Source organism: Trachemys scripta, chromosome 4 (assembly GCF_013100865.1).
Source record: "Trachemys scripta elegans isolate TJP31775 chromosome 4, CAS_Tse_1.0, whole genome shotgun sequence".
Taxonomy (NCBI): Eukaryota; Metazoa; Chordata; order Testudines; family Emydidae; genus Trachemys; species Trachemys scripta.
The window spans coordinates 48928509-48944896 of record NC_048301.1 but is presented as its reverse complement, the minus strand read 5'-3'; the positions used below and the strand labels follow the sequence as shown (position 1 = coordinate 48944896).

Below are 16388 nucleotides of genomic sequence, written 5' to 3'. Positions count from 1 at the left end.
ATTTGTCTTGCTATTCAACCAGCCCTACTGAATATGTACTAATATTGCACATTCTCCAAAAATCCATTCAACTAATATTATACTTCCATTAAATTGGGAAACACAAAGTTCAGCGATATGGGAGTTAAAACATTCTCAGAATAACTCATTTAAACTAAGATTAACAGCCATTCCCTAATGACAAAAATACAGTAAGAAAAATTCCCATTTCTCATCTTTGTTTCTTCAAAGGCCACTTCATTATTGCTTGATTAACTTATTAGAGCAATTTACAGACTGACAGATTAGATTTAAATTTTGTCCATGATTTGGCTGGGCATAAAAAGTACAGTGGTAATGTCATCCTGTATGAATGCTTGTTTGATGGATGCAAGAACCTATTCTAATTAGTCTATCGTCAATTAAGACTAAATCTATACCCTTCAAATTTTAATTGTAGGGAGGAAGTTAACAAAAATTTCACTAAGAATTAAGTCTTAATATAATGGCCCCATTTGCAATCTTTACTCACACAAGTAATTTTACTAGCCTATCACTCACATAAATACAAGTTATGTGAATAGGCCCCTAGGAATCAAAAGTTTCTAGCAATGTGTTGCCTACTAATTCACTGCTATTAGCAGAATTTTTCAATGGAATATATTCAATAAAAATACTAGCTCCTCTTGTGCACAAATGCAACAACCCAGAAGAGTCATGAGTAAAGAATATATGAAGTTCCTTTGCCTGCCTCCAGGGTAGAGCTGCTTCCATCCCCTAATTGCAGGCATTTCTTTTCTATATTTGATACTCTTAAGTCCAGACAGTACCAACTTCTCATGACAACCTTATTGTGAAAATCTTTCTTAAACTGTTACACTGCAAGCAATAATAAAAAGCTGTAACCCTCCAAATAAAAATGTACATTTACAGTATATAATCTATAATATTTAGAATGCTTAATAGGTATTTTCTTAAGCATTCTGTGCTGTTCTTTGTCCCTTTAACATAACTTCCCCTTCATTTCAGTATGTTTTAAGACTTTCCTCTCAAATTCCTCCCCAAAATTTGTACTTGGAGATGTCATCTAAAAAGCCACGTTCAATACACTTAAAATTGCACTACAATTCTAGCCGTAACCAAAGAGCACCTAAAGCATCTGTGACAATTAATTGAGCAGCACAACATTGCCAATCATCTTGTTTTGTAAGTAAGTGTGAAGTGCTAAAAAAACAAACACACCACACACCTCCACATACAGCCATTACTAAATAAAGTGGGAATTTTCAATGGAGTCTAAGGCAGTTAGGCACTCAGATCCCATTGAAAATTCAAGTGGAACTGGGCACCCAACTCCTTAGGCCCCTTTGAAAATGCTAATCTAAAACTGTCACATTCCAAATCAGTCAACTGTGTATACTTAAACAAAACAATGAAATGCATTTTAAGATGAATATATTATTTTTGTCTTAAATGAAACACCTATGTAATGGGGTTCATAGTGAATTAACATATTACCACGAACTGCTAATGATAAAGAGAGATGCTAACTGGAGACTACCATACCATTTCATTAAGATACAAGATGCAGTCTCTCTCAATGAACACCCCTGGATTGTCCAAAAAAACCACTATAGAGCTTTTAAGGAAAGGTGTTTCTAAGGTCAGAAGCTCAAAGGCATCGGTCCTTGTTACATAGGTTAGCTCAGGAGTAGCCACAATATATGTGGAATATACCTATGGCCTGATGACTATGGACCCTGTGGAGCTTAAAAGTTCTACAGAGGACTTAATCATATAACTAGTAAGGTTGCACAACAGGTCATCTCAATTAAGTAGATTCTACAGTAGTAGAGTATCCTCAGAGGGGTTAATACATTTTAAATTCACACCGTCAGTTAATTCAGATTAACTTTCCTGAGCGTCCCCACATAGATATGCCCCAGGATGTTTTCTTTAAGGGTATGTCTACACAGCAATAAGGTATCTGTGGCTGGCATGTGCCAATCATCTTGGGCTCGCGGGGCTCAGGCTGAGAGGCGGTTTTATTGCTGTGTAGACTTCTGGGCTTGGGCCAGAGTCCAGGCTCTATGACCCTGAGAGGTAGGAGGGTCCCAGAGCTCCAGCTCCAGCAGAAGCCTGGAAGTCTACACAGCAATGAAACAGCCCTGCGGCCCAAGTCAGCTGGCACAGGCTATTCATAGGTGTTTAGTTGCTATGTAGACATACCCTAAGTGGCTACAGTTAACTTAGAACTCTTGTTCCTTGTTACACCTATTAAGATTCAATGTAGACAAGCACAAGGTTATCGGCTGTTAGGTTGTCCAATTGCCTAGCTTCGTTTGTTACCTCTGAGGTTCCTAACAATGCTCTCTCTATTTGCCTAACCTAAATATTCTGAAATCATGTTTATGAGAACAGCAAGAAGCTTCTTCTGAAAAAAGGAAAAAAAAGGAAGATATTTCAAGTTGACTGTGCCTTCATGGTCTATTTCTATGGTGAAATATTCATCTGCTGTATGTAGAAGGTAGAGCTGAGATTTTTATCCAAAAATTGCAAAAGATAGAAATCACACTGAAGTGGCACATCAAAAGTTATAAAATAACTAAGTCATTCACCATTCCATACTAAAGGCAGCATATGAAACATCAAAAATAAAATTGCTATGCTTCTGATATGCAGGAGTGTAATTTGAATTAGCTTTCAATGTTCATGTTTAGTCTTTATTTTTAATGCTCAGAAGTCTTTGAAGGTTAGCAAGATGTGATATAAAAAGACAGTTATTCTTATTACTAGTTTTGGAGGGGTTTTTTACTTACAGTTTTGTGGGTAGATAACTTGGTGAATCATCTTTGCTCCGAATTAGTTCATTGCATTTGTCAACTGTCTGGTAAACAGAGAAAGTGTCTCCAATACTATAAAGTATAGCTAGGTTCTTGGCTATGAGCCTTCGGGTAGGAGGGCCTGGTGAACTATTTAACAAAGATATTAGTTGTTCAGCCAGTTTCTTCTGCTTTTCCCTTACGTCAGCCTGGAAATAAAGTTAGTAACCAATTAAATTAAACCATGATTATCTTTACCTTCTCCCCAGATTGCTTTGTTTCAGCTAGTTTGACATTCTCAATGTATAAAGTCAATTTTTTTCCTGGGCTTTTCCACTGAATGGAAGACAGTCTGAAATATGTGAGCCAGTTATAGATTCTTACATCTACACTCTTCTCTAGTATTATTCACAGGAATATTTTCAACAGCATCAGAGCAGCTGTATTCTTCTGACACAAAACTGTAATTTCTTCTGATTGGTTGTGTCTCATTCAATTTCTCTTTAAAAAGATAAGCTAATTCATAAGAGAACACACAAACAGTGCACCTTTGCAGAAAAACAACTATTGAAAATGTACACTGGGAAAAAAACATTAGAAGAGAAATTAAAAATATCAGAATTTAATGAAAATATTCTCTTCTATTAGACTACAGTGTTGAGGTTAAAGGAAATCTCAGTTTGTATATTTTCTCTTTAAAAAAGAGTGAGAATTTGTAATTGGCAACTGTCAAAACACTTTACAATTTTCCAGCATAGTTACCCCAGTTCCTAAGTGACTACTAACTAGATCAATTTACTAGTAAGCTAGATCAGCGATGTATATACCCTTTGGCTTTGGAGCTACATGCCGCATTTGGGACCCAGCACGAAGTTCTCAGGTATCCTATGTTTCTGTCAGAGATCTTTGTGCTTAGCCTAATCTTAGACAGAGCAAACAAAGTATATATTATATGGGCATTCCCATCTCAGCTAAAACACACAAGACAATACTGAGCCAAGTAGCCAGAGTTGGCAGGATCCCTCCCCAACTCTTCTATCATTCAATAAGAAAAGGGGAACCACAGAGGAAATGTGTTAGATGGAGCTACAGAGAGCCACAAAATAATTATGCTATGATGTGCTGACATTCTGATGCAAGGACATGAAGCAACAATCATATCACCACATTGTGGTTATTTCTTCAACTACTTTTATTGATGAAGAGGCTCTCTAGCTCAAGGATTACCACCATTGATCTACTGCCTAAACAGTAGCAATAGTAGTGTTTATTCTATCACATGGCCACTAAACAGACTTTTAACTCAACTGTTTTTCTGTGTATGTACAGGAGATAAAACAGAAAAGCAGCAGCTCTCACACTGTTTTGATTAAAAAAAACCACTACAGATATACAGAAATACAAAGAATACAAAAAGGCTGTTCATTTAAACCTATAAGGCTGTCTAAAAAATTATTCAGCAAACCTGTAAAATATGAAATCTTGTGAAATATTTTTTTCACCAGATTCAAAGAGTTGTTTTACTAGAAGAGGACATAAATTCTCAGCAATTTTTTAAAAAATTGTGTTTGCTTGAAATTCAGTAAGAACATTATGTAGAAGATCTAAAATATTATCATCATCCAAGTATATCTTTAAAATTAACCCTAGCTATAAAACACCTAGTATAAGGAGTAAGGAATATGGAGAAAAATAGTTCTCTCTAAGGAATGTTATTTCTTTCCAATTATATTATACTTACCCTGCTAGTCACTGGTAAAAGTTTTTCCAAAAATCTCAACCATTCAAAAATGAACTCTGCCTTCTGAAATTCACCAAGATGGTTATATGCCTCTTCATTAAGCAGTAAACTGTGAGCCAACTCCATTCCTTGAAATCTCTCTCCTCAACGACTACAGATTAAGACACGCAGAGCTGTAGCTAATCAGGGTTCTCCTCATCAATCTCGAGTGACTGAATCAGAAGACTGAACTCCTAAAAAAGAGAAATCATACCACATTTCAATCTTAGCTTACTGATATCAACACTAATTTTCAGAGTAAAAGAGTAACCAATGCACATGGATACACACATTATTAAATATTTTATTTGGCTGCACTTGGTGATATTTATGCTCACGGAAGTGAGAGACTGATAGTACTAATATAACATGATGATTAAAGCTAGATATAGTACAAAATATGCCAGGTAAGCTTGCTCACAAAGCTATCAGTTCACCTACAACTATATTTTGAAATTCCAGTACCTTGTTGAGCATCTACTGAAAAAATGATGGTCATTCATGCCCAATGGTAACAAATTTTGTAATCTATAGTAAAGTTCACTGATCAGGCACTAAAAATCATGGAATAAAAACAGATTAAAAGTCATGTTAATTTATGCCCTGTATGGATATAAACCCCATTTCACATACAGGCCTAGTGCATTACTCTGTTAATATATCTATCCACAATATATAGGGACTTAATTTTATTCTTAAAGAAACGTCTGAGATGTGTTTTTTTTAATTCCTGTTAATTAATATGACAATTTATTTTTACGAGTTAATTAATAAGAAATAAATTCAATACAAATTGCATCCAGATTCTTTGCTGCACCAGTTCTTCAAAACTATATTTTGGCTCTAACACCCCCTACGCAAACATAATTAAAACCAAATTTAATAAAAACCAATTCTAAATATATACTTGTTATCCTACAGGAATGTCACATAGGTTTTATAAGCAAAAATATATGATTTAGTAAGGAATTTTGTATCTATCACAAACAAAAATATTCTTTGAGCCAGTGTCATATCTTAAACTCCAAAACAAATTATCCTTTCCAGAGGTCATTAAGACTGCTGAACATGTATTTTTTTTCTATGCAGCAGCAATACTGTATTGTAAAATGATATATCAAGTAGCAAATCGGTAGCACAAAGCAGTGCTAAATAATTTAGTGCTCAGCTTGTCATATGAACAGTGGCAGGTTATGTTTATTATCCTCAACACATTCTGCACACCTCTTACTCCCGAAGGAAATTAGTCATATATCATTTATTATAATGAACTATCATTTGAAATATACCTGAAATACCGGGCACATTGACAATGCACTATACTAGAAATTGACAGCCAAAAGAAATATTTAAGTGGTTAATTATATATATAAATTGCTTATTTACATGCACTTTCACAGCTTGCTAGCATTCTCACTCTGTAAGTAGAGTATTCATACTAGTTAATTTTATCCACGTTACATTTTTCTCTAACCTACATGAGCTAGAGGATTAAACTTTTCATTCCATATTTGGGCAAAGTTTCTTCTTTGTTACAGTGTGGAAATACTACACACAGTCTTTGCACAATCTCCTTAATGCTCATCCAATGCATGTTTCCAGCTAAGCTTTTCTAAATCATCTACCACTGTCAATTCCAAGTCATCTTAAAAGATGATTACAAGCTGCAGTTTTTTGCTAACCAAAAGGATCTCAAATTCAAATTTCTAGCATCCTTTGCTTTGCAAAATCTGGCATCCCAAAATGGTCAAAGAAGAACCCCACGTATAAAAAAGTTGTAAAAATAAAAAAATAAAAAATTAAGCTAAAGGGTAGCTTATTTTCATATATTAAACAATATATTAATAAAATCTATTTTGAAAAAATAATCTCTTCAAAGGAATAAAAAAGGAGATTCTTCTATTTGGGACTTCTTATCAAATGCAGCATTACTCTGCAATGGAAATCCAGTCTCTCTCCCCCTTCGAGTCAGCTTGGATGAAGGATATCAAGAACCCTACTACTCAGCAATAAAATATGAAACCCAGTGCACATGAAGATCAAGAAATACTGCCCTACCTATGGAACACAAAGACAAAAACCTAACTTCAGAAGTTCTGACTATTACTTCTGGTTTCCATCTCAGGGCACCTACCAAAAATCACAATACTGAACAGCTCCTGCACAAAACATTCAAATCGTCTATGTACTATTTCTTTGTATTCCACCTAAAATTTAATAAATTTCACTACAGTAGTTTATGACAATATTTTTTCTCTGTTTATGTTATATTCAACTTTTAAATTGTTTTTAAACAATAAATAAATAAATAAATAAATAAAAAGGTGTTGGGGGGGGGGGGGGGGGAGAGGGGAGAGAACCACAGCTAAAGTAATATCCTGGCTATGATTCTAGAAAGATACACTCTTTGATTTCTTCATGAGGCTTTCAAAAATAAACCTATACACAAGAAATATGCATCTACATATAAAAACTATTACAAATTCATGATTGTTTCAAAATCTTCAAACTGGTTTAATGTGCTAATGATAAATGGAAAGAGGAACTGAAGTATGAATCAACAAAGAGGGTAACTAACAAAGATGACTCAGGGATTTCTGAAGCATCTGTGAACAATATCGTGGACTCTGACACAAAAGATCAGGATGAGTGGATCTTTCCAGACTCCTGCTCTCCCAAGGATAATTCTAATACTGGAATGAATGCTGTTTTAAAGCCAATAGGGTGGGAGACTTTTCACATTTTTCAGTCACCAATGTATTCCTTTCGTAATCAAAACTTCCGACACAATACATCCTGCAAGCCTTACAAGACTTTATTTTTGGCTGAATACAGCAGGTTCCCATCACCTTAGTGTATCTACGACACCCTTCCTACAGACACCTCTAGTGTGCCCGCTACAATCCACCCACTTATTCTGAACCTTTACAGCCTCTGGCAACTCCACTAACATGAAAAAGAAATCAGAAGAGGGTACCGACCTACAGCTTTCCAATCAAGGAGAATAGTGAGGAAATGTAATGTCTACTGCAACATGTTGGTGCTAGAGTCAGAAAGGAGCATGGATACAAAAATCATGGATGGAGCAATGACAGTCCACTGTCGGATGTCAACATATGGTGTAAGGAAGAGGTGGATCCTAATATTATTAATTATTTTTAGTGTAGTCATGCTCAAAAGTGCTAGCCACTTTCCAAATGTAGGAAGAAACACCTCAACCCCATAGAGTGTACAATATAAGGATACAAGTGTGTTTCCATATATGACACAGGTATAATTTTCCTTAAGGTTGGGGGAATATCAAGGTTGTGATTTTTCTCAACCTGTAATTTAAAAATTCTGGAAAAGCCCACTGAGAAAAGAAAAATAAAATCTTCATTAAATGAAACAAGCTGCATATTACGCAATTCACTTTGAAAGCATATTTATTCTTCCAACAAAAAAGGCACATGCAGGCCAAAGGAAAAAAGCTGGTTATTCTGTAAATAAAGACACAATAACTGAGTCCCCAAAACTAGTTAGGTCTACTGTCCTCTTGTATTTGCTCCTAAATAACCATCTACATTTACCAACTTAGGGCCTGGGCTTGCAACTGGATCCATGCAGACAGCCCTTCAACTCCTCAAGTCAATGGGTTCCTTAAGTTATTTTAAAGACCATTTTTAAAAACATCACTTTTCAGGATATTTATTTCAGGATACGCTATTTGAAAGTTGTGGTATCCTAAACAAGAATCTTTAGTAGTTAGTTAAAAAATAAATAAATAATAACTCAAGTCAGCAGGAGATCCAATCAGAAAATGTTGCTGGAAAAAAACAAAACAAAAACTCACAAAATATATCTTCCAAACAGCTTTAGATCACAGTGTCATTCTAAATACGCTCTTTCTACCACGAGCTGTCAAGTTCATTTTATAGTTGTAACATCCTTGCAGAATCATGAAGATTTACTAATCAAGGCAGAAAATATACCCACCCACCATTCATTACCATAGCAAAGATATTAATGGAAAGATATTTTTCTTGTCAACATGGCAAGTAGAATTTTGCAAGGCTGAGTCAGAATATATTCCCAGAAGAAAAGTTCCTAGTGAATGGGCACCAGATTTATAAATTCCACAATAATTTCAATGTGCAGAGTTTACAGCATCAAAACACACACACACACACACAAAATCAACAATAATTCAGTTTCCAAAACCTGACATCAGTAAAGTGAAATACATAACTTGTTATATAAAAAGAAAAAAGAACTGGTAAACTGGGGTCAGAGACATTTGGGGAAGTTACCTTTAGCAACTGACTCCTAAACAAGAACATCAGAATATTATTCATTCCAGGGTTTGACTAAGCCACACATAAAGTAAAATTCAAGACAGGACAGATAATGAGTCTCAGCTTTGGCCTTCCATCTGTGGTGGCAAACCCACTTGTGCTTTAAAAACACACCCATGCTGAAAAAAAACACTCCAGATCTACCACTGATTATTGTCTTCCTCCAGATGTGACTGTGTAACAAGGATAGCTGACATTAATGAACTGCAATTTTCAATTACTAAGCAACAATGGAAATTTTATGATTTTTTTCACAGATGTGTTTCATTTGTTTTGAGCAGAAAAAATAAAAACTATCCCTACCAATCTCCCATACTCAAATATTGAGATTTTAATCATGGCCCACTATTCCAAGAGTGATCACTGATTAATAATGGGAACTAGTAGACAGTGATTATTTTACAGTATTTACAAATTTCCTTTCAGACCTGCAGATTTCTATTTATGAATAAAAAAAACATTTTATATCACTCATTGCTGCCTTTCTCTGCGATGCTGACAGTAATGACTCTTCCTATTCAAGTAAGATTTGGGTGCCTAGACACTAGATTCAAATAAAGATCTAGTAAATTATTATCAACTGCCTCGCCTTAGTAGTGAAAATTCAAAGCAAAGTGTAAGAGCTGCAGTTACTTACTCATAATAAATATTACCCTACACATTATTTTCAGACAAATAATATTGAACATTAAGTTCTGAAACATTTATGCAATAAATTTGGTATAAAAATAAATATTCAATCAATAAACTGATGGAATCTCCCCCACACACCTACCCTACATTCCAGCCCTAACGAAAAATGGATGCTAACCTGAAACTAATCATATACTCTGTAAGCTAGACAATCAAAATCAACCTAGCCAGGCTACCAAAACACAACCAACCCTCAACAACCCTCCAAAATCAAAACGCCACTCAAATTATCTAATAGCAAGTATCTGTTCATCAGTGCAAGTAGCAATATTTTAACTAGTTTGCAGTAACATTTTTCTTCTTAAAGCTTTAGGTTCTCTAACATTAATCTAAGAAATGTAACCAATATATTAGGTCTTCCGACCTCAGGTGTTTAGTCTGTGGTCATTAACAATTCTCATCAATTTTATTCCTGCAGGGTTGTTGTAAAAGTTTAATAGGATGATCGTTACTTCTTAGCCAACTGAATGACAAGACAATCAATGTTCAAACCTAATTTAAGCACTTAAACATACCTATCTATAAAGTCTCCAAAACAGAAACACGGTTTCTATGTCCTCAAAACAGAAACATGGCTTATATGTGACTTCTCGAGCTTTTTCATTAAAATAAAAATTGGATGGAGTGTGTTTATACTCATCTTATGGGTCAAAATATGTGCTAACAAACTGGACAATTTCATTGAGGTTGCATGACTGTTAACTGATAGCAGATGCTGTCCCAAAATTTTTAACTAAATGCACTAAAGCATCTATCCTAATTTTAGTCTCAAACATTATCTTCCAGACCAAAACAGATTCAGAATCCAATCATGCCCTCTCTGCACATACCGAACTCCTGCAGACTTCAAAGGGGGATTAGATTGCACAAGGAATGCAGGACTGCATCCTTGGGTAACCAAGATTGTGACATAATATAATATAAATAGGATTCAACCAGTTTAAATATTTAACAAAGGATAGAATTCTAACACATCAATAAGTAGTAGTAAGAAGTAGATATTGCTGATTTAAATGACAAATACAACATCCTAGCTGCTAAAACAATTTGAAATTTAAACATGGACAACACTGCATTTAAGCAGACATATCCCCATGCTATACAAATTTTTGATGAGTCTAAACAAAGTCAAAACATTGCTAAGATTGCTCAAAATGGTATGACAACAATTACCCACCTATGTACACAAAAAGCATTCAAAAAAAAAAAAAAAAAGATTTGATTAAACACCAGCAATAAAGTAAAGCAAAACTAACTAAAGAATGACTGCCAGGAAAACTCTAAATATTTAGTTTTTATCCCAATGACTTCTCTTTCCTTAATATCATGTGGGAGGAGTCAATGTCATCAGCATTTCTAACCAGTAATGCTGTGCCTTTTCTCTGTAGACAAAACCTTAAAATTCTCACTGCACAGAACCACAAAACGTAATTACAGACTGCTGCTGCTATGGCTAGATATGCATTGGCCTGTCCAAATATGGTCCGTTTTCAGAGCTTTGTGATTCATTATTGCTCTCTCATTCTATGGCTAAATGGGTGAATTTCCAGGCAAACAAACAAATATAAGAAACTAGATTAAATGTTTATTAAGTGTTAATATTTGGAATATTTCAGCATCAGGAGAAAAATCAAAACAACAGTATGAAATTAATTTTAAAGAAAAAGTCACCTATATGGATTCTGAACATTTTTAAACATATCAGAGGCATCATATACTGAAAAAATTATTTTTTTTATGCTTTGTGTTGCTGAGTAGATACCGCATAAGTCTTCAAAAAGGCTCTGCTTTTGCAAATACTTACACACATACTTGATTTCATGCATGAGTAGTACTATGGTCACATGCATGAAGTGAAACACACATGGAACTGTTTGCAGGATCAGGACCTAAGATTCTCAAATACTATATTTACTTCTACCAAAATCATTCAGGACATCACACCTCTAAGTTAAAGGTGCAATATTCTAGGCTCCAACTGTATTGGGATATGATTGTTTCTCAACAACTGGTCTGTGGACCAGCCACGGTCCCAGAGATTTCCCTGACACAGTTTAGGAAGGCAGCAAGCTGGTCTCTGGTATCAAAAAGGTTGAGAAACATGATATACTGTCCAGCAATGGGACTCCTCACAGATGCGGTCAATGGGACTCTGCAGGGGCCTGTTCTATCACATCACAATGCAAAATCAGGACCCTAGTCAGTACTACGTGTCACTTGATTCTCTAGAAACTGAAAATAACTGCTTCATAAAGAAGATTCTAAAACAGCTCAAAGCAGATGTTGCTGTACACAGATTTCAAATGTTGGCACAATGGCCACATAAACTAGCCAATTATCCAAATATTTTATTGGACCTAAAGCAAATATTTAATTTAGGATTCAAACACAAGTATACAAAATATCTCTAGACTTAACACTGTAGAAATGAATTAACACAGTTCTCTTTCTTTTCTTTGAGATTTAACTGTCAATTAATAAATTAAAAACTGGAACAATCTGGCTTCAGCATTTCTACACAACTTATTTCTGAAGTAATTAAATACAACTCATTATAAAATACTTAAACATGACATATAACAAAAGAAAGATAAATATCTCCTGATTGTTTATATCTATCTTTATGAAAACGGCAAGGCAATTTTGGCCACAGGTTCAGCATTTACAACTTAAAAGATCTAAATAACCAAAAGCATTTTAACCCTCATTAAAAATAAAATCCAACCAAATTTAAAGAAACATTTAAAAACAAAACACCTTTATATTATAGAAACATCAAAAAGAAAGCAAGTACCCTTAAATCTACAATTTGACACTTTCTAACCCCTTCCTACACATCACAACTCTATTACCTGTCCCCCCACCACCCAAACCAATCTCATCACTGTAGCCTTGACTACACTAGGGTTTTAGGATTTTCCCCTCTTCTCCAAAATTCATACTATCACCACACAGGTGGAGCTCCACAAACTGAAGAAATATTAGGAGCCCTTGTATAGACAAAACTCTGGCATCACTTAGATCTGCCCTGGGCAAGACTGGACGAGGTTTTCAGAATGCCAACAGCTGCAGGAGCCTTGTCTATACTAAGCAACAGAGGGTCCTGTGGCACCTTTAAGACTAACAGAAGTATTGGGAGCATAAGCTTTCGTGGGTAAGACCCCTATTTCTGTTAGTCTTAAAGGTGCCACAGGACCGACCCTCTGTTGCTTTTTACAGATTCAGACTAACACGGCTACCCCTCTGAGACTTATCTATACTAGCATTTCCAATGCTGCTACCCCCAGTGGCATATTTTTCACAAGACAAAATAAACACTTCCAAACCCTAGCATACTCACAGCATGGGGTTGTTTGTCTTCTGCAGCGTCTGTTATCTTTAACAGCCTACCTATAACAAAACAGGGCATCAACCTCATCTACTCTACATTCCATTTCAATTTCAGTTAAAGACCTATTCTTTTTTACCAATACCTCTTTCTTTCTCTAGCCCTCTGTATTACTTACCCACACAAAGCATTTTGGGATTCAGTACACGTGAAAGTAAGAATAGAAAATAAAGTGGCACGGTCTCTCTCGTGAAATGACATTTCTATTTTCCTCCCTTTAGTGAAACTAATCCAGAAAAAGCTCGGAAACCCTAGGAAACTATCCAGTGAAGAATGAGCTGTATTTCATTTTCTTTCTGCTCTGTGGTTAGAATTACACACATACAGAGATGACCCTGTCAAGTCAGTCTAAGCAGTCTTATCAGCAGCAACTACAAGGGGAAGAGGAGTTAGGTTTATTTCTCTCTGCTTTTTGCTGTTGATCAATAAATATGGTTATTGACGTGACAAACCATCAGACTGCCTAGGTTCTTCTGTGTGGAGCAGCAAGGCTCTGGGCACATAAGTTCCCAATCCCAGCAAGACAGACACTTTCCCCAAAGAAATACATAAGCCAGTTCTGCCATTCTTGTCCCTTTCTCTGACATGGGTGTGGAGGTCGAGCATGACCTCACCTCCTCCATTTATCTCCCCCTGAGCTTGGAAAGAAAGAGTAGGTAAAAAGTCTAGAAAAAGCTCCTGGACCCTCTTCATTGCCCTCACCTTTATAGAAGTTCCTGACAGGATCTGATCACTCTTTGAAGTCCAGACATCCTTCTACCTTTCTGGGCCAAGGAAACCTGGCAGGAGTTCAACACACTTTTTTAGCATTACCGCATCCCTCCTGACCAAGAGCCACCAGCTGCATCTCACAACAGGTCCTGCCCTCTTCAACTCCATCCCCACATGGGGGGGGGGGAGTTCCTGCCCCCTTCAGCCACCCATACCAAATGGGCAGGGGCAAGCACAACTCCTGCCCCCTTCAATCCCCCCCATACCTCAGCCTTGGGTGGGAAGGGCTGAAAATGCTCCTGCTCCCTTCCGCCCCCCCCCATACCCCAGGCTGTGGGGATGGGGGCTGGCAGAGCTCCTGCCCCCTTCATCCCCCCCATACCCCAGCCTGTGGGGCGTGGGGGCTGGCAGAGCTCCTGCCCCCTTCAGCCCCCCATGCCCCAGCCTGGGGGGGAGGGGCTGGCAGAGCTCCCCGGCTCGGGTTACCTGGCCCGCACGGAGCTAGCCAGCGAGTCTCCCGTTCCGGATCCGCAGGGCGAGGTGCCGCCGTGCTGCCGGGAAAAGCCGCTGCTCCAGCCGGCTTCCTCCAGCACCGGAGGCGACGCTAACCCACGGGCCGAGCTGCCGCAGCCGCCCCGGGCTGCAGGGAGGCGGGAGGGAGGCGCGGCTCAGGGCCGTGCAATCGGGTCTGGAGCCATCGAGCGCCCGCTATGGCAGGCGCGGCCTCGCTGCTCCGCGGCAGAGCCTGGCCGAGGGGGGGAGCTGCCGGGGCTCCGCCTCCTCCCCGCCAGAGTGCTCAGCACCGCGCCAGGCTACAGCCACCGCCGGCCCGGGGCCGCGGGCCTTGGCATCATCCCCACCTGGACTCCTGCAGCGTAGCACCCCGGCTACTAGCCTCCGCACGGCCCCAGCCCGGCCGCATGAAAACAGGGGCGGCCCGGGGTGGAAGTGTGCGAGTCCTGCAGCCGAACCGAGGGAGACAGCGACGCCCTAGTGAGGCGTGGCCCGATCCCCAGGGCTAAGGGTCTGGTACCATGAGGATGCCATAGTTAGAAGTCAGTAGCTGCTTTAAAAATACGTCACTTTAATTTTACTTACTCTGGTGAGTTTTAACCCTTCCAATTCTTCTTTTATGGGGCGGAGACAATCCTACAGTCTAATAACATGTCTAATGCACCCAGTGTACAACAACGGATTGTTTAAAAGAGGAGGTTTTGTAGTAGAAGTGGTGGCATTGGGACAGAATTGTATTTAGTATGGCTGCTGGGAACACGTTGAGGCAGAGACACACAGCAGTTTGCTTAAGGGAGTGAGAGGAGGTGTCTCCTGTACAGGTTCTGTTTTACAAGCACCTCTGAGATGCAGCTACTTTTGGGATGGAGAGTGTCCTACAACTGGCACATAGCAGACTGCAAATAGTGTAGGGAAAGGAACAGACAGGGCCTTGTTGTCAGAGTCTTTTTCAAAACTTCATCATATATTAACTACTTAATACTCAATTTAGGTACCTCAAAATGCTGAAGACCTCATGGGGCCCTGTTGGAATATGAACCTATGATTCCAGCCAGTACTACAGCCTTTTCAGACCTGAAACTTAAGACATCCTTTATTGTTGTGTTTTCTAACAGTGCCTAGCACAAGGACCTTTAAAAACTTAAGTATAAAGAGGTAAATAGCAAGGTCCCCCTGAGGAGCTGTACTGGGACCTGTGCTGTTCAACATATTCATAAATGATCTGGAAAAGGGGACAAACAGTGAGGTGGCAAAGTTTGCAGATAACACTAAACTTCTCATTATTGCAAAAAGCTACAAAGGGAGCTCACAAAACTGGGTGATGAGGCAATAAAATGGCAGATGAAATTCAATGCTGATAAAAATTATCCCATTTATACATACAACATGGTGGGTTCTAAATTAGCTGTTACCACTCTAGAAAGTCAAACTGTGGAATTTGTTGCCTGGGAATGTTGTGAAGTCCAAAAGTATAACTTGGTTCTGAAAAGAAATAAGGAGGATAGTGTGACACTGTATAAAAAGGAAGTTGATCATCTACACTAGTATTGTCACCACTGTTACATAATTGCTCTAAATCTTGTCCAAAATATGCTATGTAAGGTATCACCCATGAAGTTGTGATCTGTTGAACAGTGCTATCTCGTTGAAATGTATATTTCACCATTGTGTATGAAGGTATGAAATTTTACTGTCTGCTTATTACTAAACATGTGTTCCTGGGTAATACCCACAAGACAGATTTACATGAAGACTAGCCAGCCATGTGTTGATGGTCCATTAAGAAGAATCAACTCTTCCAGTGGGCCTTTCCCACGGATGCCTCAGAGAGCATATGGACAATGGATGCCCCATGACTCAGCAGGGCAGGTAGAATATATGATACATAGCTCCATGTTTGAGCCAGGACTTTTCCATGCACATGGACTGGGGGTATAAACTGGAAACAAACACATAACCTCCTTTCCTCACTACTACCCCACATCTCTGGACTATGATTTCTAACAACGGGAGCTTTGAAAAATGGACTGAGGACCCCCATCTTTTGGGTGTACCAGAGAGACTTATTACAAGCTAACAGATTTAATGTCACTGCTCTTACCCTGATCTAGACTCTGAAATCAACTGTAATGTATATGATTCACTTTAACCTTTTAATAACTCTTCTT

General features: G+C 38.0%; 1 protein-coding gene across 9 annotated transcripts in view; it reads right to left on the bottom strand.

Moving 5' to 3' along the window:
- HEATR5A (HEAT repeat containing 5A) overlaps positions 1-14731 on the bottom strand; it is a 130996-nt gene extending 116265 nt beyond the window's left edge. For 4 of the 9 annotated variants that reach the window (XM_034768710.1, XM_034768716.1, XM_034768717.1 and 1 more), the window contains exons 1-4: positions 14194-14331; positions 13699-13775; positions 4543-4775; positions 2799-3010 (exon numbers count right to left, since the gene is read on the bottom strand). In XM_034768710.1, the coding sequence (XP_034624601.1) occupies positions 2799-3010; positions 4543-4668 (338 nt within the window). In that variant the 5' untranslated portion in view covers positions 4669-4775; positions 13699-13775; positions 14194-14331. Of the gene's footprint in view, positions 1-2798; positions 3011-4542; positions 4776-12948; positions 12999-13698; positions 13776-14193; positions 14332-14567 lie in introns of those variants that run through there. The other 5 variants (XM_034768715.1, XM_034768711.1, XM_034768713.1 and 2 more) reach the window with 5 other exon arrangements.
- Between the last annotated feature and the right edge of the window lie 1657 nt (positions 14732-16388).